This window comes from Sarcophilus harrisii, chromosome 2 (genome assembly GCF_902635505.1).
Source record: "Sarcophilus harrisii chromosome 2, mSarHar1.11, whole genome shotgun sequence".
Lineage (NCBI taxonomy): Eukaryota > Metazoa > Chordata > Mammalia > Dasyuromorphia > Dasyuridae > Sarcophilus > Sarcophilus harrisii.
In genome coordinates this window covers 37,125,721-37,149,091 of record NC_045427.1, presented here as the reverse complement: position 1 = coordinate 37,149,091, position 23,371 = coordinate 37,125,721, and the positions used below count along the sequence as shown (strand labels likewise).

General features: G+C 40.4%; 1 protein-coding gene across 1 annotated transcript; it reads right to left on the bottom strand.

The window, feature by feature from the left end:
• Positions 1–15,262: 15,262 nt before the first annotated feature.
• Positions 15,263–23,094, bottom strand: GINS3 (GINS complex subunit 3). The gene is made up of 3 exons (XM_031949941.1): positions 22,817–23,094; positions 19,237–19,470; positions 15,263–16,007 (listed from the first exon to the last, which is right to left on the bottom strand). The coding sequence occupies exons 1-3, from the start codon at positions 23,003–23,005 to the stop codon at positions 15,777–15,779; spliced, it is 654 nt and encodes a 217-aa protein (XP_031805801.1). The 5' UTR covers positions 23,006–23,094; the 3' UTR covers positions 15,263–15,776.
• Between the last annotated feature and the right edge of the window lie 277 nt (positions 23,095–23,371).

Here is a 23,371-nt window from a genome sequence, read left to right as displayed (position 1 = left end):
TGGGTTACCCACAGATTTGGTCTTTTGGATAGCATGGGTGCATACCATGATTATCAACCATACAGCATTATCAGGAAAATATGAATGTAAAGAAGATATCTATTCATTTATTTGTTTTCCCAGAGAGCAGTTTGGGAATCAATGAAAAATCTGGGAATTTTCCCAAATACAATCCGACCTGCCCTCCTTTTTGTCCATCTGTAATATCTGTCTCCAATATTGAAGGACTAATTCAATAGACTTTCCATCTAACTGTATGTCATAATCCAGGGAATATATTTTCTTCTTCCCCTGTGTGGTTGCTAGGTTAATCCCTTTTGGGTAGCTGAGGTAGAGACCTTGTATTCTGAGGTTTGAAGCAATCAGGATAATATCATTTGCAATCAGAATCATCTAGAGAATCTCAATATCTATAGAAGTCTTTGTTCATTTGGATTCTGTACAGGATATTCTCGGTGACCAAAAGTGAAAACCTTCAGTGAATGTACATCTCACTGTCTTCTACCTCTATAAATACTGATAATCAGAGCATTATTGGACAATGAAATCTCTTTCAAGGAACTTTATACATTTTAAGTTGCATGGAGGACACCTTGCTGGATGAAAGTCCTTGGTCAAACAAATGGTTTCGGATTTGGGTGATTATTGTTAGGGTTTTTTGTTTGTTTGTTGGTAGTCAGTTTACAACAGAACTTTATTTCTGAATACTGTGAAGACTGGGTTTATGAAAATTTGCCACTTCCTTTCTCTTGTTATGCAAGTAGACCATTCTTATAATGATTTTATAGAGATTGAACGGAGGCATATAGGTCTGTAATTGCTGGCAACTTCTTAGCATCTTCTCAGTTGCTTTTTAGGAAGAATGATGGCCTCTGCAATCTTTTCCATTCTCTTACAAAATCTCCTTTATTAAAAAAAAAAAAGAAAGAAAGAAAAAATGATCCCTGTTTTTCTGTAAAATTGTAAAAATGAATGAAGAAAGGTAAAATCATAACTCCATTTTTCAATTTATTTTTAATAGCATGCAGAATCTGTTCTTTGTTATGGAAGCTTTGTCTTAGGTCAAAAGCCAAAAATGTTCTGATCTGTATTATAAATTTTTTTAGTCTTCATTTTATTTTTTAAATATTAAATACATAAATGTTACTGATGTCTTTTGTTTTCATGTCACAGTAGTGATGCTTCCCTTCCCACTATATTATATTTCTCTGTATCTCTCCCTACTCTGCCCCCCACCTCATCCCTTAATGCTAGGCACATAGTATAGAAATATTGGAAGGATCTATAGTTTTGTTAACACAGGAACCTCCTAACACAGGAACTCTCTTTAGCAACACAGGCAGAATCCTGCTTACAACCGAAGAAATTCTGAAAATGTCAGAGACAAAATTTTCTGGTTCCAAGCTAAGCATTATGCCATATTATCTTGACTGACACACAGTAGCACTTGATCAAAATTATTGAATTAATTGGTTAATTGCTATATGATTCATACAATCATAAATGTGAATTAAACAACTGGAGGAACTGATCTCCTCAGAGGAGACTGGACCTTATAGTGGAGCCATTATGGAAACTGCTAAGTCACTGGTGCCAGCTAGCTGTCAAGTTTAAGCCTGCTTCCCTTGAGTATCTCATAATCATCTCTGCCCAATTAAACTTTGCTCTTTTGAAGGTCCCTGGAACCTTCTCTTTTATCTAAAGTATTAATTGAAAAAGGAAACATAGGGACAATGAGGAAATTTCAGTAGTTCATTTGAGCCATGATAGTCCCTTGAACAGGCAACTAATACTTCAACTGTCTTCTTGATCAGGGTTTAAATTGAATAGCATCTTATGTTAGTTATTTTCGCTTCTTCCAGGGAATAGTCAATTTAATGCCTTTTTAAAAAATGGTATTGCAGCTTCCTCGCATCTGTAGATAAAAGAATCTCATTTCCTTCAGGAGCATAATTTACTTCCATGCTTGCACTGACTCTCTCACTGATTTACCGAATAAATGTTGGTGGGAAAGTAATATATCATACTGGATAAAATGTTGGCCCTGGATTCAGAAGGACCCAGCTTCAAATATCACATTAGATGCTTAATGTATTCTTGGTATATCTAAGCTGTCTCTTTTATAAAATGAAGTCAAGAGTACCGCCACATTTAATATACAGGATTGTTGTTTGGATCTGATGAAATAAAGTATTTTGTACACATTGTAGCATTATGTAAATATCAACTTTATTGTTTTATTTGCTTTGGGAAGAAAAGGGGAAACCACTGGCTGAGAAAAAACTAGACTATAGGGTTCTTAACTTTCTTGAGGAAGTGGACTCCTTGGACAGTAAGTGAAACCTGTGAACCAATTCTCTTAACTAATAATTTTATTTTATTTTTCATTTTGATAGCTTTTTATTTTTCAAATACATGCAAAGATAGTTTTCAACATTCACCTTTGCATTCCAAATTTGTGTTCCAAATTTTTCTCCTTATCTTTCTCCCTCCCCAAGACAGCAAGCAATCTGATATAGGTTAAACATGTATAATTCTGATAAACATACTTCTACATTTGTCATACTAGGCAAGAAAAATCAGATCAAAAAGGGAAAAAAACATGAGGAAGAAAAAAAGCAGGCAAGCAAGCAAATAACAGTAGCAACAAAAAAAGATGAAAATACTATGCTTTGATCCATATCAGACTCCATAGTTTCTCTCCCTCTAGATGCAGATGGCTCTTTCCATTACAAGTCTATTAGAATTGCTTTGTTTTTTTTTTTTTTAATAGCCTTTTATTTACATGATATATACATGGGTAATTTTACAGCATTAACAATTGCCAAACCTCTTGTTCCAATTTTTCACCTCTTACCCCCCCCCTCCCTAGATGGCAGGATGACCAGTAGATGTTAAATATATTAAAATATAAATTAGATACACAATAAGTATACCCGACCAAAACGTTATTTTGCTGTAGAAAAAGAATCAGACTCTGAAATATTGTACAATTAGCTTGTGAAGGAAATCAAAAATGCAGGTGGGCATAAATATAGGGATTGGGAATTCAATGTAATGGTTTTTAGTCATCTCCCAGAGTCCTTTTTCTGGGCATAGCTAGTTCAGTTCATTACTGCTCCATTGGAAATGATTTGGTTGATCTCTCGTTGCTGAGGATGGCCAGTCCATCAGAACTGGTCATCATATAGTATTGTTGTTGAAGTATATAATGATCTCCTGGTCCTGCTCATTTCACTCAGCATCAGTTCATGTAAGTCTCTCCAGGCCTTTCTGAAATTATCCTGTTGGTCATTTCTTACAGAACAGTAATATTCCATAATTTTCATATACCACAATTTATTCAGCCATTCTCCAACTGATGGACATCCATTCAGTTTCCAGTTTTTAGCCACTACAAAAAGGGTAGAGTGAAGTCCATCACAGTTGATCATCACATAATCTTGTTGTTGCTATGTACGATATTCTCTAGGTTCTACTCACTTCATTTAGTTCATGCAAGTCTTTCTAGCCTGCTCATCATTTCTTAGAGAACAATAACTAAATGATGATTTTTATATCTGCAAAACTAAACATGGGACTACAAAGGAAAGCACTTCTAATTGATGGGATTTTTTGGTTTATTCATTCTTTTAGCCCACTTCCTGACTCTGGGCCTGATTTTAGGGCTTGGGCTCTATAGCACTCCTGGAGGGAAAGTCTGTTCCCATTACAGCTTTGGGGGGGATACTGAGTATCTGAATTTTCGGTGCTTTCAGAGTTGATGTCATCCAGGACAAAGTCTATTTGCTACTTCACTGCTCTGAGTTCCACAAGTTTTTGATCTGGGTTTGGGTCTGAGCAAGAGTGGGACTGCTCCTGATCTCCCCCCACTCAGTCAACTGGAAAGCTCTGTTGGGTAAGAGTGGAAGGACTTCCCTTTCCTTTGGGATTCTTGCTCTGGTTAATTCCTCTGCAGGCTGGGCTAGATGCTAGAAATGAGACTCTACTCTGAGGCTGGAAGAACAGATAATACCTCCCCCCCAAAAAAAAAACAACTGTCTTTTTTTAAAAGTCTGGACATTTTAAAAAATATATAATTTATTGTTTTCAACATTTATTATGAGATCTTGATTTCTATTTCCCCCCCCCTCTCTCTCCAAGATGGCAATCAATTTGATATAGGTTATATATGTACAATCATATGAAACATATTTCTATATTAGTCATATTGTGAAAGAAGAAACAAAAGGGAAAAACCACGAGAAAGAAAATAAAAAGAACAAAAAAATAAGTAAAAAAGTGAGAATAGTCTGCTTCAATCTGCATTTGGTCCCCATAGTTCTTTCTCTGGATGTGCATGAGTCTTTTAGAATTGTTTTAGGTCATTGCATTGCTGAGAAGAACAAAGGCTACCGAATTTGATCATCCATGTAATGTTGCTCTTACTGTGTATGATGTTCTCATTCTACTAACTTCACTATCAGTTGATGTTAAGTCTTTCCAGGTTTTTCTGAAATCTGCTTGATCATCATTTCCTATAGAACAATAGCATTTCATTACATGCATTTATCCCAGTTTATTTAGTCATTCTCCAATTGATGGTATCCCTTTGATTTCCATTTCTTTGCTACCACAAAAAAGCTGCTATAAATATTTTTGTACATGTGATCCCTTTCTCTTTTTTATGATCCCTTTGGGACACTGCTAAATCAAAGGTTTCATAGCTCTTTGGACATACTTCCAAATTTTTCTCCAGAATGGTTGAATCCATTTACAACTCCACCAGCAATGCATTCCTGTTCCAATTTCCCCAAAACCCCTCCAATATTTATCATTATTCTTTTCTGTCACATTAGACAATCTGATATGTATAAGGTTGTAACTTAGAGTTGTTTTAATTTGCATTTCTCTAACCTAATTTAAAGCATTTTTATATGACTATAATTTTAATTTCTTCATCTGATAACTGCCTGTTCATATCTTTTGACCATTTATCAATTGGGGAATGACTTGCATTCTTATAAATTTGACTCAGTTCTCTATATATTTGAGAAATGAAGCCTTTATCAAGTCTGAGCACTTTCAATGATGTGTCTCCCAAGTCTGGAATTCTCTTCTTCATCTCTACCTCCCATCTTCCCTGGTTGCCTTCAAGTGGCAGCTAAAACACTACCTTCTATATGAAACTTTTCCCAATCTCCTTTACTTCTAGTGTCTACTCTCTGGTAAATTATCCCCAATTTATATGTAGCTTGTTTAATATGCACATGGACTCCCCCTTCCATTTGCCGCATTAGGTTGTGAGATCTTTGAGAGCAGGTATTGCCTTTTACCATTTTTTGCATCCCTGGTGTTTGACACAGTGTCTGGTACATATTGAGTTACTGAATAAATGTTTTTTGACTGAGTGACTTCACCAGACCTGTTGCTCATAAGGCAAATATCTGAGAACTATGAGTCTCCAGAGCTGGCCTGGTTGAAAATATATACAGATGGCAAAAAAACAAGGCTATTTGCTTCCTTAATTCTCTCCCCAGAGCCTCACTATCCTAAAAGGGGGGAAAATCTGGGTTTGAGTGTTGGGATATTATTTATACACTGAGCTTGAAAGAAGGAATGTCTGGGTGTCTCTAGGGCTAATGAGAGTTATCATTTCAAATCAATGCTTTTAAGCACAGATTGAACTAGTGAAAATGTAATTTCAATTAGTTATAATTGCCTCCTTGAACTCCTACTGAATCTTTCTGAGTCCTCAATTTTGAATTAAAATCAAATTACTTCCCAACTCCAAATTTGGGATACAGCTTTGGGAAAGGCGAGAGTGGGAATCGAGACTCCCGGGTTGTAGCCGTGGCTCTGACACTGCTGTGTGCTCGTGGGTAAGGCCATCTACTCTTTCATTGTTTCCTCCTATGTAAAGAAAGGTGCTGCAGCAACGAGATTATGTGATGATCAACTCTGATGGACACGACTCTTTTCAACAATGAGGCAATACAGGCCAATAGCTTTGAGATGGAAAGAGCCATCTGAATCCAGAGAGAGGACAGTGGGAACTGAAGGTAGATCACAACAGAGTATTCTCACCTTTTTGTTGTTGTTGATTTGCTTGTTTTTTCTTTCTCATTTTTCTCCTTTTGATTTGATTTTTCTTGTGCAGCGTGACAAATGTGGAAATATGTTTTGAAGAATTGCATATGTTTAACCTACATTGGATTACTTGTTGTCTAGAGGAGTGGGGAGAGGGGGAAATGAGGGAGAAAAATTTGGAACACAAGGTTTTGCAAGGGTGAAGGTTGAAAACTATCTATACATGCATTTTGAAAAATAAAAAGGTATTGTTATTATTTTTAAAGTAAATGTACTGGAGAGGTGCAGCATAAACAGAGAGCCAGGGTTTGGATCTTGGGTGCTGCTTATCCAAGGGTGACTTTAGGTGCAACACTGACTATCTCAGGACCGAATTTTTTCAGTTGTAAAATGTAGGTCACTTCCAAGTTCCCCTGCCTCCTTTCCCCCCCTTCCTTCCTTCCTAGCTTTAGGTCAAACTGAAAACTATTAAAGACCTTACCTTAAAAAGGCCAAGGTCTCCTGCTGCATCCAGGACCATCTCCAGTCATCCTGATTTGTATCTAGCATTCTAATATCCACATACAAACATGTAAAATATATGCACACACATATAATACCTATACATATATATATATATACACATACATGTATATACACAAACACACACATATATCTCTATACATAAATATACACACATACATATACACCTGCATACACATATATAAACATATATATCTGCAAACGCTAAAGCATTCTAATATATATATGCACATATATAAATACTCACATATATATAAATATACATACACACACATATATACATATATACAATACATACATATATACCTGTATATACACATAAATACATATATGCCTGCAATGTTAAAACATTCTAATATATATATAATATACACATATATAAATACTCACATACATATATATCTATATACATATACACATATATCTATACATACATATCCACACATATGCATACAAACACGCACACTTATGTCCTTTAATAGGCTGCTCCTGTTGTGGTTTGATGCCCTTGGGGTTACAGACTTTGGACTGAAAGGGACTTTAGAGTCACCTGACCCACTGCCTTCATTTTGCAGATTGGGAAACTGAGACCTGAGAGGTGATGGCTTGTTCAAGGTCACCAAATTGGTAAGGGACAGAGCTGGGATTTGAATCAATTTTTCTGCTTGGAATCCGAAGGCAGTTATCAACATGGAGAGGACATGGTGAACACCTTGAGAATTGTGACTACTGCAAAGAAATGTGGAGTTTGGGTTCTATTTTTATTAAAATCTCTATTAACTTGTTTCTCTCAGCGCAATTAAATTGTCACGGTAGCTGAGAGTGGAGTGAGGACTGTGGTGGAGTAGGAGGTGCTTTCACTGAGAACTCCTGCTTTTTACATCACATTTCTTGACTGCTTCCAAAGAGTCCTGGAGTGGGGGGCGGGGGTGTTGCCTGCCATACCATCTGCACCTGCAGCCCAGCTTCCTGGGGATGCCCATGGCGCAAGAGCAGGGTCGCCCCACAGGAAGGCATCACATACCTGCCATGGGGATCACCTACTATAACCTAGGTTTTACCCGTGAGGAAACGCACTCAGGGGAGGCTGAAGGCCCCACAGTTCCCAAGTGGGAGCTCTGCTGATTCCAATGCCAGGGCTCTTTCAAGAGAACAGTTTCCTTAGAGAGCTCTTTAAAATAAACTGCTGTGTTACAAGAAATGATGAATGCGATGAATTCAGACAAAGACAGGAAGGCAAATGACCATCATAATGTGGAGTGAAGTAGGCAGGAAAAATAAAACATCATCTCCAGCAACTGCAGAAATGTGAAGAATGAAGCCATCATTCCTGAGTGCTGTGAAATCCTAATAACCAAGCCTGGGGCCAAGGGAGAGGGGAAAGCGAACTTCTGGCTCTTTGCAGAAATGGGTGACTGCTTCAGGAACACTGCACAGCCTGTCACACTTTGGGGATCTATCAGTTGCTTTTCTGAACAATCCGTCCCCGTAACTTCTCCCTGCCCCTTTAAAATTATTGCTATAAGACAAAGGTCCTAAATCTTTCTTGGGCCATGGACTCCTTCTCAGAAGAATGTTTTATAATTCATCAAATAGTGGCTCGCTCCTCCAATCTCCATTTCACCATCTGAGGCTGGTGGTTCTCTTCAGTTCAAGAGTCCTGAGATGCAGTAAATTTAAAACCAATCGAGTACACTAAGTCTGGCACCAATATGGTGAGTCTCTGGAAGGGACAAGCTGGGCCAAGCCCTTGCAGTTCAGAAAACATGGAGAAGCTTAGAGCTTCCATCTTGATCAGCAGTGGAATCAGACTGACTGAGATAGTCCCCGACCCCTCAATCAATAAACAAGTAAATGCATGAATAACTAAACAAATGAAATTCCTGAAGTTAAAGATATAGGATTACAAATAAAACCAGTTATGCTGAATTAGATTGTCAAAATATTTTACAAAACAAGTCTATGGAACCCAGGTAAACCCTGCTAAGGTTTGGGTTTCTGGGAGAGATATGAGGGTAACCTTGGAAAGTAAAGGCAATGTTAAAACAAAATGGTATCAATAAAATTTTATTTTAAAAAAAGAAAATATATTAAAAAGGCTTTTAAAAAAGGATCTCTCAAAAGTTGAAGACTAAGGCATATTTCTGCCCAAATATAGCAATATTCTCCTTGCTAGAGATCATAAAATCTCTAGTGCTGAAAAAAGTGCTGAAAGGTTCTTTAAAATTTGAAATCATAGGACATCAAGAGGAAGGATTTTTTTTTTTTTGAGTCATTTTGTCCAATGCCCTCGTTTTACAGCTAATAAAACTGAGGGGAAAAGGGAAGTAGTTTGCCTAAGGTCATACTTCAGTTATTAGAAGTCAGATCTATTTTCCCCATAATTTCTGTTATGCAATCTAACAATCAAAACCAGTTTAACAACTCTGCTTCTGCTGCAGAATCAATTTTAAAGAAAACATTTATCGCCTGTGTAAAGAACTGAGGTTTTAAGATCATGTATTACAGTGAGGGTGTGATTTTTCACCTAGCAGAATTTCAGAGTAACGTTCTTTTCTCGAGTTCTATGCATGGAAATCAGACCTGGATTTGATTTAGGATGCTATACCCAGGGAGGATAATTATTCTCCATCTTCATACTGATTGAGAATGTGCTAAGGGTGGAAACTCTCAAGGTTAGGTCATCTGCACCTGGAAACTCTGAAATCAGGGAAAGGGATCTTTTAAAATCCACATCAACAATGAGATAAAAATCATCCAGCCCAGCTGGAGAGCTAGCATGTAGTACTGTGTAAGAAATGAAGCTTTTGGCCTCCCTCACAGCCATGGCAGCCCCTACCTATTCCAGAGGGCCGCATGGAAAAGGTTATCTACAAAACAGCACAATGCATGACGTCATTTTGCTTTCCAGACCAGGCACATGGTGGAATTAGGAGGAAGAGGAGGGGAGCTTGAAGGAGAGTTGAAACTACAGATTAAACCTATTGTTCTCAAAGCTAAATGACTACAATGGGTCCTGCCAATTTAGGTACAGAGATTATGGGTGCCAGTGTCACTATGGGCAGGGTGTCAAGGCCAAAAAAGTCTCATCCTTCTTTTTAAAAAAAGCCATTTATGAATTCCAGGAATCTGCCTGAATTACTAATAATGCAAGTGAAGTGTTTTAGAAAAAGAAGAGGCTTGTGTATGTGTGTATATGTAATGTATATTTATATACTTATTTAGCTTTTTTGCTGAGGCAATTGGGGTTGTGACTTCCCTAGGGTCACACAGCTAGGAAGTGTTAAGTGTCTGAGGTCAGATTTGAACCCAGTTCTCCTGATGTCAGGGCTGGTGCTCTATCCACTGCACCACCTAGTTGCCCCCTTGTATATATATTTATATGTGGACATGTACATATTGAGATTTTTAAAATATTTATATTGTGCATTCATATCATTCTGGCCTGGTAATTACAGGTAATTACCTGTAATCATCTGCATAAGATAGGAACAAAAATGATGTGATGAAATCTTTAAGGTTTAATTCCTTTTGTTCCCTAACACAACAGAAATGTGGCTTGGAAATGACAACAAAAGGGCCTGGATCTTGTGTGATAGAGATTTTGTGTGACCCACTAAGGCCTTGTCTCAGCAGCCATGGTGGCAGCTCATTCTAATCAACCAGAAGGGCTGCAGGATATTGGGAAAGGGCGTTAGTTCCCCACTCATGCACCGATCCATTTGAAGTTTGAGAAGAAAGCACAAAATCACTAAAAAAAGAAATCCCTGAAAGCCTGCTGCCGGATAACCTTGTGGTGTTAAGCATCAGTGATGATGGAAGCCCAAAAATACATCTTTCCCTTTCCCTCATCTTCTAGGATATCTTGTAATAGCAAAGTGCGTGTCTGTGTGTCTGTGTTTTCTTCCTTGTACACAAGGTTTTAGGACACAGGTAATAATGGTCTACGCACAGAACTTCCCTTGAGGAAGGAAATGGGTTTGAAGTGACAATTAAACCATATATTAATCATTAACTCTTGAAGCTCAACTGCCTGTTTTTCTCTCAGCTACATTTGTGATGACAAAGTACAGCATTTTGGCTGAGCTTCTTCCCTTTAGCTGTGTCAGAAGTAGTAGCAGAGCTCTATAGCCCCCTGGCAATATTTAAAAGTTCATTCATTGAAAGAAAAAAAAAATGATACACAGGATTTTCCTTCAAAGAAATTAGTTCAGTGAAATCCAGGGAAGGAGAAAAGCAGTAATCTCCATGGCCATGACTTTTTATAAGGGATACCACTAACATATCCCAAATAATTCTCCAAATACTTTTCGCTTTTACTGATTCTCTCATTATGTACTGTTAAAATGGAAAGAGCTCCATCAAGAACATATTTTCATGTCACTAAACACATGCAGGATGTCAGATTGAGAGCCGGCTCAACTCTCCCTCTCCTTCGTGGCTAAATCAGGGAGATAGCTTTGAGACCGATCACCTTGGAGGTGAAACCAACAGAAAAATTAAGCCAAGAAAAGAGACTGTAGGCTAAAAGCCAAAGAAAATATTTTCCTCCCTTGCCAGTCACACTAGCCTCTGAGAGTCTTTGAGCTCTCATGTGTTAAGTTTTCCTTGATAGAGAAATAAAAAGGCAAAAATAAAATGTCAGTGTGGAAAAAGACAGTGTTCCTTTAAGAGTTAAAAAACAAAAGGCTCAGTTTCTGAACTCCAGAGATAATCACATGCCAGGGGCTCTGGGTAACATGAAGATAGCATCATTGGCTGGGAACCAATGTTTTCATCTCTCCTCTTTTATGTATTTGGCAATACTTGTGACGCTGACTCTCTAGCTGCGATTCCTTTGTTCATTTGGCCTAACCAGCCCTTCCCTCCTTCATCTCAGAGCCCTTGGCATCCAGGCTCACAATAGAGAAGCTGGGGAAATGCCCATCTTCACCTCCTCGGGCTCAGAGCTCACTCTTCAGACTCCTGAAATAATGAGGCATCGGGGGACAGGGAATAATGTCATCCGGGTCCTTCAGCTTCCAGGTTGCCACGGGTTAAGCTGTTCTGGCTGCCACATGTATAAAAAGCCTCCCTTGTTTCTTAGTGTGCCCTCTATGGAATCTGAGACAGCAGCCAGAGACAGGCACTATTTTCAGACTGTACTAATAACACTTGTTAATAATGCTGGTGACTGGAAGACATGTTCATTTTCAAACTCTTTTAGATACAAGGAAAAATCACTACCATTTGCCAGAAGGGAGGAGGAGAATGCAACCACAAATCACTGTTATCAAAATGAAATGCTGCTCAAGGTTTTAAATGAAATTCAAGTGCCCCCTTTTGAGTCGCAGCTCTGGTATCCATCAGCTGGACAAGTGGATAAAACTCCAAATTAAACATGACCAATCTTCCCTTCCTTGATAAGCTCACTGGTCTTTTGCTCCCGTGGATAACTATAACTGACATTAATGGTCATGACCCCTATTTCCTCCACCCCATCGAATTTCATCCTTCCAAATCACCTTTTCATGCTATCGATTTGTAATCTAAATTTGGCCATTGTAATTTTATGCAGTGGGACTAAGATCTCCTGAGGGTAAAGTTTTACAAGAAAAGTGTTGTAAAATTGGAGGCTTTATTTATTTTCTTAAAGCTTAAATTTATTTTCCCTGCATTAGGGCTGATCTCAGAATGGCTGAAAAGGAAAAGATACCCCTGCCTTCCAGATTGTACCAAAGCCATAACTTTGCTCGTAGGTGTTCTTCCCAGAGGACAGACTGAGGCAACAGGATAACACACAGAAACTAAGGAGAAATTGCAAACAGAAACATATGTATTTTATAAAAGGAAGACTCTTTTTGGCTTTGTTTACAGACTGTTGGTGGAATTTTTTTTTAAATATATGGAGCCTCCCACAGTTACTGAGCAGAAAAGCAAAACAGTGGAAAAACCAACAAAAAGATTTAAATAAGATTGGAGAAAAGAACAGGTGTCTCACTTTGATTAATCATTCACTACCAATACCTTAGGGTGACTAAAGTTCTATTGACTTTCTCACCAGCATATTCCACCTTTTTAATTCCCTACAGAGAAGCTGTTTGTGTTAATGAGGAAGAAAAAGCAGGAGCTAACAACAAATAGCCCATTTTTTGAAGCCCTTAGTTTACAACCTTAATCATTTCATCGATTGCTTTAAATTGAACTATAATCCATGTGGAAGGTCTGAGCTTAACTCTATTAGTCAAATGATTATTGTAGACTAAACCATCATGATGATGTTCTGTGTGGTGACTGCACTGACCTCAAATTTTAGGTCAAAATATTCCATTTCCAGAAATATAATTGTGATTCCCCAAATCAGAAAATTTCAGGGTTTTTTTTTTGTTATTGTTGTTGTTATAGTTAATGTCATCATGGCCAACAAATGTTCACGACTGGCTGCAGACAGAAAGATGAGCATCAACCAGAAGGTGATGGAAAGGCTGTAAGCAAGTATAACATCCAATCACCAAGGAATCATGAGGCAGGGAGGGAACCAAAACTGATAAAATGCTGACCATGTGCCAGGCACTGAGTAATTTCCCAACATCCACCCACCTGACAGGAAAAGCAGATGAGCTGATCTTGCAGCCGGAGCAGGGGGATTAATGGTACCCTCATGATGTATTGAGAGGAGCCCAAGTTATCCAGCCTGTTGAATGGTCACCCTGTAGCTAACTTTTGGGAGAACTGTCTTTTTATTTTATTTTTAGAGATCAATTCAATAGTTTATTAAATGGAGATACTGGGCCCAATGGATCCATGTTTGGTCCCAGGGCTAGACGAGCCAATCATCTCAAAGAGTCCAGCCGAGAACTATCTTTTTAGAGGGTCACACTGAATGGTGGGCAAAGAGGGAACTCTCAAGTTAATGGCATCACAGAAACCCCAATTCCCACTCTAATTCCATCATTTCTCCTTCTGGTAAACTAGAAAACCTTCAGGTACATATTTACCTCCATAAATTAGTTTGTTTACAAAGTCTATTAGATTTCAATAGGCAGAAGGTACCAATTTACCATAGAGACAGTGAAGAAACCAATGTTCTCCTGTGCGATCTCACCCATTGATAATATCTCACTGTACACTGTCACTACAATCTCACCCCCAGGCTCCCACTCCAACTGGGTGCCACGGTCTGACAGGGCATGCTGACCTGCACGCACAGATTTTATGGAGTAGTTATGTTTAAGTTCCTGTGACCACAGTATTTAACTTAAAAATAACATTCAGTTTCCCTTCTTCATTTCAGTAGCAATTTGGAATTTAAGTCAACTGAATGACTCCTTTTGAAAATTTGTCTCAGGGCAGCCAGACGGTACAGCTAGATAGAGCACCAGCCTTGAAGTCAGGAGGACCCGAGTTTAAATCTGATCTCAGACATATAATACTTCCTAGCTGTGTGACCCTGGGCAAGTCACTTAACCCCAAATGCCTCAGCAAAAAAAAAAAAAAAAAAAAAAGGAAAATTTGTCTCTTAGATACCCTTTCCAGGGATAAGACCCTCATACAATTAAAAAAACAAAACAAAACTGAAGAGTGAAAAAAATTGTAGCAATGCAGAAATTAATGCTGAATACCAAGTGGTTGTGAGGATTGCTTGCTCTGGGGATGGTATGCTATGGAAACTCCCATCCTAGCTTTCAAGGCAACAACATCCAACTTCAGCCCCATCAGCAGAGTTCCTTTCTCATTATAACAAACAATTCTGTGTTCTGCCCACATCTGAGTACCAGGAGACCAAAAAGCAGATGCAGAAAAGGGGCCTGGACTGGGGTTATTGTCCAACAGAGTAAAAGACCAAATCCTCTCATGATCCTCTTAGCTTGAATACACATAATAGCCCTGTGGCTAGGAAACAGTCTTCAGGACTAATTGAGAAGAATGGGGGCAATGTAACTCAGCCCTAAAATCAAACTGATAAAAAGATCAACTTGGCTCTAAAAGACAAAGGCATTTCCACATACTTGATTCTGACAATGCAACTTAGCACAGAATTTCAAAATCTGGATGGTCAAATTTTCTTTTCAAATTGGAAAAGCCTGAGATCATTCCTCATCTAGGTAATAAAGACAAAGCTAGTGCTAGTACCACTCTAGTGTGTGTGGAGATATGGGGGGTGTTTCTGACAGTCTCTTTAGGGGGAGTTTTTCTCTATGCTGATAACAGACTGTTTTCTAGTAAATGATCTGGGGTGACAGGCAATCATGGAGAGCTGCTTATTGGGGGGGGGGGAGGGTGAGAAGGAAGAAAAATACACTCCTCACTTTAATATTTGTTGTGTTAAGCTTCTTCAGCAAGACTTTGTTCCAGTTTACATGTCTTGATTCACAGATGTGATAAAGACTGTAAACGCCCTTTAACAACTATTTTGCCAATTTCAAAGGAATCTGTGACATCTTTCTACAAAGAGAATGGAATAAATAGGAGGATGCTCTAAGGAGGATTACAAAGAAGATGATCTGGACACCTCCCCTTAAGGAGGCCTACATTTAGCTGAATTCAAGTTTGAAAAATCCCTCCTTATAGCATTCAAAATAATATTATTTGGAAAAAGGAAACCTCATTTCTCTGTTTCTCCCCTTACTCTTTTCAGAATGAATGTTCACAGAAATTATAATCAAGCAATAAGAGATCTTGCATGTTTGTGGTATTGGCTTTTTTTTTTTTTTAAATAAAATAAGGAGTAGAAGAAAATTACCTTCAGGCAACAGTGGTGAGATTTTTTGAATATGGGTACGATGCATTCCTATGCTCACTCAGCAGTTCCTAGATATGGAGTCTTGAAAGTGTTCCAAGGCCTTAGGCCCAAGTGCTTAGAATTCTAAGGTAAGCAGCAATTTGGGATAGTAGAGAGTCTTACTTGGAAGGCTTTTTGTGCAGACACCCATGAAAGCTACTGTAAACTCCTGGAACAACTAAGTCTGGGCTGCAAAACAGCCAAGAGATAATTTCCACCCTGTGGACGGACTGCCTGGCTAAGGGCCATCTTCTTTCAAAACCCATCCTTCCCCAACAGAATAATCCCCGTCCAGAATTGCATTTCAAAACACAATTGATAAAATGGAGGAAAAACTTTTCTCTGTAAATGGTCAGTTAGTCTCACTGGAATCATCTTTAGTATTATCTAAGTGTCCCCCATAGCCACGGTGTCCTTTGTGCTTTCAGCTTTCCAAGTCGTTGAATTTTCTCTTCTTGTAATTCTGAACCAGGCTGGAAGCTGTGATCTGAGAAGCCTGACCCTTCTCCCAGCACTGAAAGTCATTCAACCCTTTCTGGCCTGTCTGAAACAAGCCCCGCTCCAGCTCATCCAGCCGGGCTACCAAGCTGGAAGTGTCTTCGTTGTAGGCATTCTGAGAGGAGTCCATGATGCGGCGAAAACGTCCGATAAATGTCTAAGGGAGAAGACAATCACGGTCATCGCTGAGCTAGATTGTGAAAAGAGCCATTTCCATTTTCCCCCTGAATGTTAAACCACCCAAATAAAAGGGAAAAAACTGAACATGACCCCAATCTCAGATCTACTTTCATAGAGATTTCTGAGCTGATGACCAAGAGGCACCAACAGAAAATTTTCAACTAAAAATGTATGAGATTTAATTAGTTGAGGAATTTATTTTTGTGATTGAGAGTAAGACTTAAACTCTGGATTCAGCCTTTGCTGCTGCCTTGTTGGGGAAACCACTGAGTCAGAAGGAAGCTTTTGAAGATGGCTCCTGACTCTTAACTGGAGCTGCTCTCTCTTAGGTTGTTTAAACTGATGCTCCTTTCCCAGTCTCCTTCTCTCTGGGTCTCTCTATAGCATGTGGCCCTGCTGACCCTCACTCCTCCCAGATACACCCTCTCTTCCTGGGTCTCCTCCTCCCTATGTGGCTCCCCCTTCTCAGTCGGCTTTGCTAGCTCCCTCAGTGGGATGTAATCCCAGGCCTGGGGCTTCCTATCTTCTCTGTCTCTGTCCTCAGCCTCCAAGGACATGGCTACCATCTCTACTTGGGTGACTTTCAGGTCTACACATCCGGCCCCAGTCTCTTATCCCTCCCTCCCCCATCAACTGCCTATTGGTATGTCACCATGCAATGATCCACAGACATCTCAGACTCAACACAACCAGAGCTCGCTCTCTCTTCCTTCTAAGCCTCCTTAGCTTCTGGACTTCCTGATTTCTGTCCCAGCTTTTTGGTCTTCCAGGTTTACAATTTCAGCATTATCCTAGACTCTTCCCTCTGTCTCACTTCACATATCCAATTAGTAATTCTTGGTAGCATGGACATAGTACCCACTGTGTGCCAGGTCCCATGCTACGTACTGTTCAAAAAGTATTTCGTTCAATTCCCATAACAAACTTATGATGTGAGTGCTATTGTTTATCCCCATTTTACTGTTGAGGAAACTAAGAAAAACAACTATTAGTTAATAATAATAATAATTAGTTAATAATATTTAACTATTTGTTAATAATAATAATAATTAGTTAACTATTACACAGCTGGTAAGTGTCTGGAATCTGAACCCAGCCCAGTGCTCTGATCACACTGTACTCCCTTGCTTCCTATAATTAGTTGCAAAATATTGGCATGTTTATATCTGTTACTATTCACAAATCCAACACATTGTTTCATTTCCAAATAACTGAAAGAAATGTTAGAGGTTAGTGAAAATAAAGATGTCATTTTTCTTCTCCTAATCAAGTTAAGTAACACCCTAAAATCCCTTCTTGAATCCCCTGAAATTTATAGACAACATCTCTTTGAAAAGTTGTCAAAGTGGTCAGTGGTCCTTAAATGCAGATTTGTCCCACATGGTTCTTTATACTCAAAAAACTTCCCTGGCTTCCTATTACCTCAAGAGTTAAGAGGAAAACTCTTTTGCTTCTCTTAACAGCTTGCTCCCAACCTACCTTCCCTGCCTCCCCTTTCCAGCTCAGGTTCAGCTCAGGTCTTCTCTACTGCGCGCGCGCGCACACATACACTCACTCTCTCTTTCCCCTGTCTGTCTCTCCCTCTCTCTCTGTCTCCCTTCCTCCCTCTTTCTCTCTCTGTCTCTATATCCCCCTCCATCTCTCCCCTATACCCACCCCTATCTCCATGCCTTGCGCTGGCCACTCCCCCAGTCCAGAATGCATTTCCTCCTCACTGCAGCCTTTTCTTCTTCAAGACTCAACTCAAGTATTACAAAGTCATTTCTGACCTCCCTCCCCACCCCCCACCCCCATACTGCCAGGTGGTCCTCTCTAAACCACCTGGATTTATTCTGTTAATAACAATAACTGGTGTTGAGAGTATTTTAAAGTGCACAAAGTACCTGATATTTGATCTCATTTGATCCACAGAGCAACCCCATGGGGCAGCCACTCTTACCATCACTGTTTTGCAGAGAAGGAAGCTGAGGGTTAAGACTTAGTGAGGGGCCCACGGGCGTCTCCAGATGACTGAGGCAGATTCCAACTCTGCAGGGGCTTCCTCCATAGCACCCCAGCTGCATTAGCTTACATAAGTGCTCACTGTCTCTCAAGGTAAAGGGGAAGCATCTACAGAGCAGGGGTGGTTTGTTTCTGTCTTTGTGTCCCTAATATCTGGCTCCTAGTAGCCTCCTAATAAATGTTTGTTAAGTGATTGATTTACTATCACCCAGTCCAATTCCCTGACTTTATAGATGGGGACTTTCAAAAAGAAATAAAAACCCTGAGTTTCTTTTTCTTCTCCTATGTAATGGACATATATCCCTGCTGACAGGTGGCTATCAGAGTTTAGCTAAAGAAACTTAAAAAATCAATGAAGAGAAAAAACTCACTGGGACAAAAATCAAATTAAGAAGCCTATTCTTAAAGACCTAGAAACCAGAATTTTCTTGATTTCTAAGCAATTTCATAAGCTTAAATTTTCCCCACTGCTATATTATTTTCATTCCAATTTCAATGCACTGTTTTCTGAATTAATATCTAACAATGTCATTTTTATTTACTATTAGCAATAAAAATAGCGTCATCGATTTATATGTGGTAACATCTTGTCAAACAAAACATCTTGTTTATCCATCGGTCTGTCTGATGATGTCAACACCGTCCTCAGAAACAAATGTGTGCCTGATCAAATGCTCATCCCAAGTCAGAAGAGGGAATAAAAGCTTTGGGTTGCTTCAGTTGCAAGAAGCAAGTAGAAAGGTTGGTTTGTTAAATGACTGATGAAGGACTAAAAACAATTATTCAAAATCATCAAAACATCATACTTTCCTACAAGGTGAGACTCTGGGAATGTTGGTTTGCCCAGTACAGCAAGGAGAAGGAAACAGGAAGCATATACCTTCCAACGAGGGCCTTGGACAGGCCACGTTTCTATTGCTGGGCTTGGCCTAACACAAGCATCTGTGACCTGCTGCCAACTTTCCCTGTTCTGGGGCTTGCTGGGGGTTCCTGCTTTCCCTGCCAGCTCTTGGTAAGCAAATACTACAGCAGCCATGAAGTTAGATTTTTTGGAAGAGCCAGAATGGACAGACTAATTTGGAACTTCACCATTTTTAGTATAAAGATGCTAAGTTGCTTCCTGACTATTCTTGCATCTTTCTCATACCTGTGAAGCAAAGGCCCCACAGAAGCCCAATCTTTAAGATTTCATCTCAGTTACTTGCCTGTAAAAGAGTCTGAGACACATCTGTGTTTTCTGGACTGTCAAAATGCAGGAGCTGAGAGCCAAAGGCATAGTAATGGGGGCCCATTTTATGGAGATCAACCACATTGGCGTCAGCACTGAACACCGTCCTCCAGCCCTCTTTATAGATCTTGGGGAGCTCCACAGAAAGGATCCGTCTTTTGTTGTCATAAAGTCCTTTTGCCAGCCACAGAGGGATTTCCAATTTTGAGCCCTAGATAAGAAAACAAAGGCAAAGATTTGGAAACAGACAAATCAAATGCCAAAAGTACACAACATGAAAGAGAAACAAACCATCAGTTGAGGTGATTTATCATTGAATGATTGTCAACAGCTGAGAATTCTGCAGTCATTTTCTGAAAAGTGGACTGTGGGGTCTTTAATAATGTAGTTAACAAAGTGGAGAAAGAAAATTGATGAACAAATCAAAAAAGGCAAAAAACAAAACTTGAAGATAAAGGAAAGTTTCAGCATAAATCAAATCTACAAAATAAGTCCATCTTTGGAGCTCATAGAAATGTTCTTATAGATCTTTCTATTTGTGTTTAATAAACAGTGTAAATGTTAAAAACCAGATATGCTATTTATGTCCTGTCTGCCATTTATTCCTAAAGCTGACAACAAGTTCCATGTATTGGTAGTTTTCTTCCATCCGTTTGATTGTACAATTTCCCACTCAAAAAAAAAATTTACAAAAGAGAGTTGGCTTGTATTTATTTCTTACACTAAATTTATTTATTCATATTATATTAAATAACTATATTAATGCACACTATATATCAGCTAGTACTTAAACTTTAAAGGATATTTGAATTCACAGACATGTCCTTCAGCAATACACAATGACAGCCAAGCTTTGTTCACAGTTTTTCACAAATCAACCATAAGGATTCCTTCTATCCAAAACACTGGAGAGGGGGTCTTCCTTTCAGGTTTCCTCAAATGAGATCAGGGTCAATTCACATCTAGGAGGCTTAAGATCTTTTGTGATCTTACATGCGTTTTTGACCACATCCCCTTCCATCTTCTCCAGGAGCTGCTCCCTCAGTTATCTCCCCTCTTGAAATCTTCAGTCTCTCCGTAGATGCTGGGGTCCTTCCCTACTGCCTCCAAATGTATCCAAATCTTTTTTTAAAAATAAAAAACTAAAACACAGTCTTTGCTATCATGATTCTATATCTCACCTCCATTTCTCAAACAAAAAAAAAAAAAAAAGAAAGAAAAAAAAGATACCTTTACTCCTTCAGCTTTCATTCACTCATCCATTTACAACTCATTACTCAACTCACAATGGGCTTTCCCAAGTTCCCAATGATTTCTTCCCAGTTCTCCTTGCTCTGTTGGCCTGATCTGACCCAGGTGACCACTTGATCTTCTATGTGATGTGGCTTTCTTTCAGTCCTCCTCCCAGCTAGGCATCTGCCTCTTCTGTCTCCTTTGCTTGTGTATCCCCTTACAGTGAGTGTATCTACAGTTCTGTCTTGGGCCCCATTCTTTTCCCTTGTTACATTCTTTCCCATAGTAATCTCATGGTTTTCATCTCTATGTAGACGACTCCCACAGCCAGCTTGGATCTCCACGACTGCCTGGGCCTTCCAATATTATCCATCTTCTATCTACTTTATATTTTGCATTATTCTGTTGGTACTTGCTTATATTCCCCTAATGGGATATAAGCCCTTTAAAAAAGCAGATTGTATCTTTCTGTGTTCATGTCTCCAGGGCTAGGAGGTGTATTTGTCAATCAACAGATGGACATTGTTAATTTTGATTGCTATAATTAGCCCATGTCCTCCTCTGGTATATATCTCTTTGATGTTCTTTATTCTTCTTTAAAAAATGATGCCTCAATCTACCCACAGCCACCACACAGCTCTGCTTGGCCTCGTGGTGAACCACAATCTCCATTCCTCTGAGATACAGCCCTACACCATCGAAAGCATTAAAAGATGGGTTTGGGTTTCAGAGATAAATTTGGGATTATTAAAAGCACTGAAAAATTTCCCAAACACAATCCAATTTTCTTCTTCCTTCTCACTGATTTATCTAGTTCATCTGGAGAGAGTCTCAAAAGTCTACTTAGTATACTTCTGAGCTTTACTAAAATGAAACTGTCACTGAAGACTCCTGTATCTGGCTAAGGTACATGTACTGATAACCCATTCCCTGGAATATTCATCTCACTGAAGAGCATAGTCTGGATAACAGACATCACGCATCCACTTTGCTTTTCTTGCTTGGGCCTCCACTCCCACTGTTGACATCTTACAAGGATGGCTTTTTGCACATTGTCCCTCCCGTTAGAATACAAGTTCTGCAGGAGCACTGAGGCACAGAGAGGAGCAATGAGCGGAAATATAGCCAGTGGTTGGCAGAGCCCGGGGCTGGGAAGGGCCTCCTTCGCCTAGCCAGTAACACAGAGTTGGCTGAGTGCTCACAGCTGGTCCAATTCGGCTTCCTCCCATTACAAACTGAGGTTCACTGCCTTCCTTCAGGCTGCACAATTATCAGCGGGGAGGAGGGATGGGACCCTCAGTCTGACGCTCACTAGTGGGGCTTCCTTCCAGTGGGAGACTCTCTCCAGGGCCCAAATCCTGCTTTCCAAGGCAACCCAAGCAGAGCTCCTGCCCGCTGGGGAGAAGAAGCCGGACCACACCTGGCTGAAGATGGAGAAGGAACTGCCGCAGACGGGGCAGGACTGTGCCCTGTGAAGGAGGCCACACCGAAGCATCCTCAGGGGTGACAGTGCTCCCAGGCATACGCGCTCTGGGGTAGTCCAAGACAGAGGGAAACAGGAGAGAATATCTATTCTCTTCTAATGCTATTCTAGAATACATATTTTTTCTAAATATATATTTAGAATAAAATATAATTTAGAATTCTAAATTATGTTTAGAATAAATCTAAATATGGGTTTATAGGAGCACGCTTTTTAATAGTCAAGGAAAAAGTAGGTTTTCCTATCACTGGGGAAGGGCGGAACAGATTGTGGTGGCCAGGTGGATGGAAAAAATACCAACGATCATGCAGCCAGGGAGGCCAAGAAAACGCACCCTGACAGACAAGAGAACTGAGATGTGGATTCAAACCCCAGACTTTGCTAGAGAAGGACGGGGACCCCAAAATACACAACGGGGTCACCCTCGCTCACACACGTCACGTTCGGAGACAGGGTGCCCGCGCACGGAAAGTCCCCGGACTCCGCCTGCCTCAGTTTCCTCATCTGTCAAATCAGCACCAAAAAAGGGGCAAGTCACTCCTGTATCTTTGCCCAGAAAGACTGGGGCCACGGGGGTCGCAGAGGCCCAGCTGGAGCCGGGAGCCCCCGGAATCGGAGGGTCAGGAAACAAGGGGATGGGAGGCGATTGTACGCATGAGCAACAAAAGTCGCGCGCTCCCCCCACCGAGGACGCGCGATGCTCCCTCTCGCACGCCCCTCCTCCGCTGACTACAATTCCCAGCATTCCACGCAGCATAAAGCCCGGAAGCTGCCCCCTCCGCGGCGCCTTCCGACCTGCTGGGAGTTGTAGTCTTTGCAGGACCCGGGTCGGGGGCGTTACCTCAGGGATGCCGTGGTCGCTTTCTCCGCCGCCGCCGCTGCGCTCCGAAAAGAAGGCTCCCAGGCGGGGCAGGACCGTCTCGGTTCGGGCCGGCAACTTCTCGTGCGACATCAGGATGTCGTCTAGAGAGAGGAAGTTCTCCTCGGGCCCCAGAGCCCCCGACTCCACCGGGAAGTAGGCCTCGGACATGGCGGCCTTCTCCGACCCAGCGAGCCCGACGGCGGACGGGACAGGAGCCGAGCCTCCCGCCCGTCAAAACTCCCGCTTCTCGTCCCAGCCCGGCGGCAGTGACGGGTCAGGCGGGAGCAATCTAACCGAATCCATCGATTCGTCAAGGCCAAAGCAATCGGTCTGCAGAGCATCTCGAGTCTCCGGAGCCTGTGGTCCCCAGACCTCGTCTCCGTTAACTTTCCCAAGTGCAGAATTGTTTAGGAAAGAGAAACAAACAAACAAAAAGAGACAGCAGATTTAAAAGTGACAAAATGCGGTCGCCGTGTGTTCTGTCAATGACTTTGTGGTACTGGCAAAGAAACAGAGCGTGCATCAGTGAAATAG

Coding starts and splice junctions, on each gene's coding strand:
- GINS3 (XM_031949941.1), bottom strand. CDS start 23,005: ATGTCCGAGGCCTACTTCCCGGTGGAGTCGGGGGCTCTGGGGCCCGAG. Junction 19,471..22,816: donor GCGACCACGGCATCCCTGAG/GTAACGCCCCCG, acceptor TTTCTTATCTAG/GGCTCAAAATTGGAAATCCC. Junction 16,008..19,236: donor TGTCTCAGACTCTTTTACAG/GCAAGTAACTGA, acceptor CTTCTCCCTTAG/ACATTTATCGGACGTTTTCG.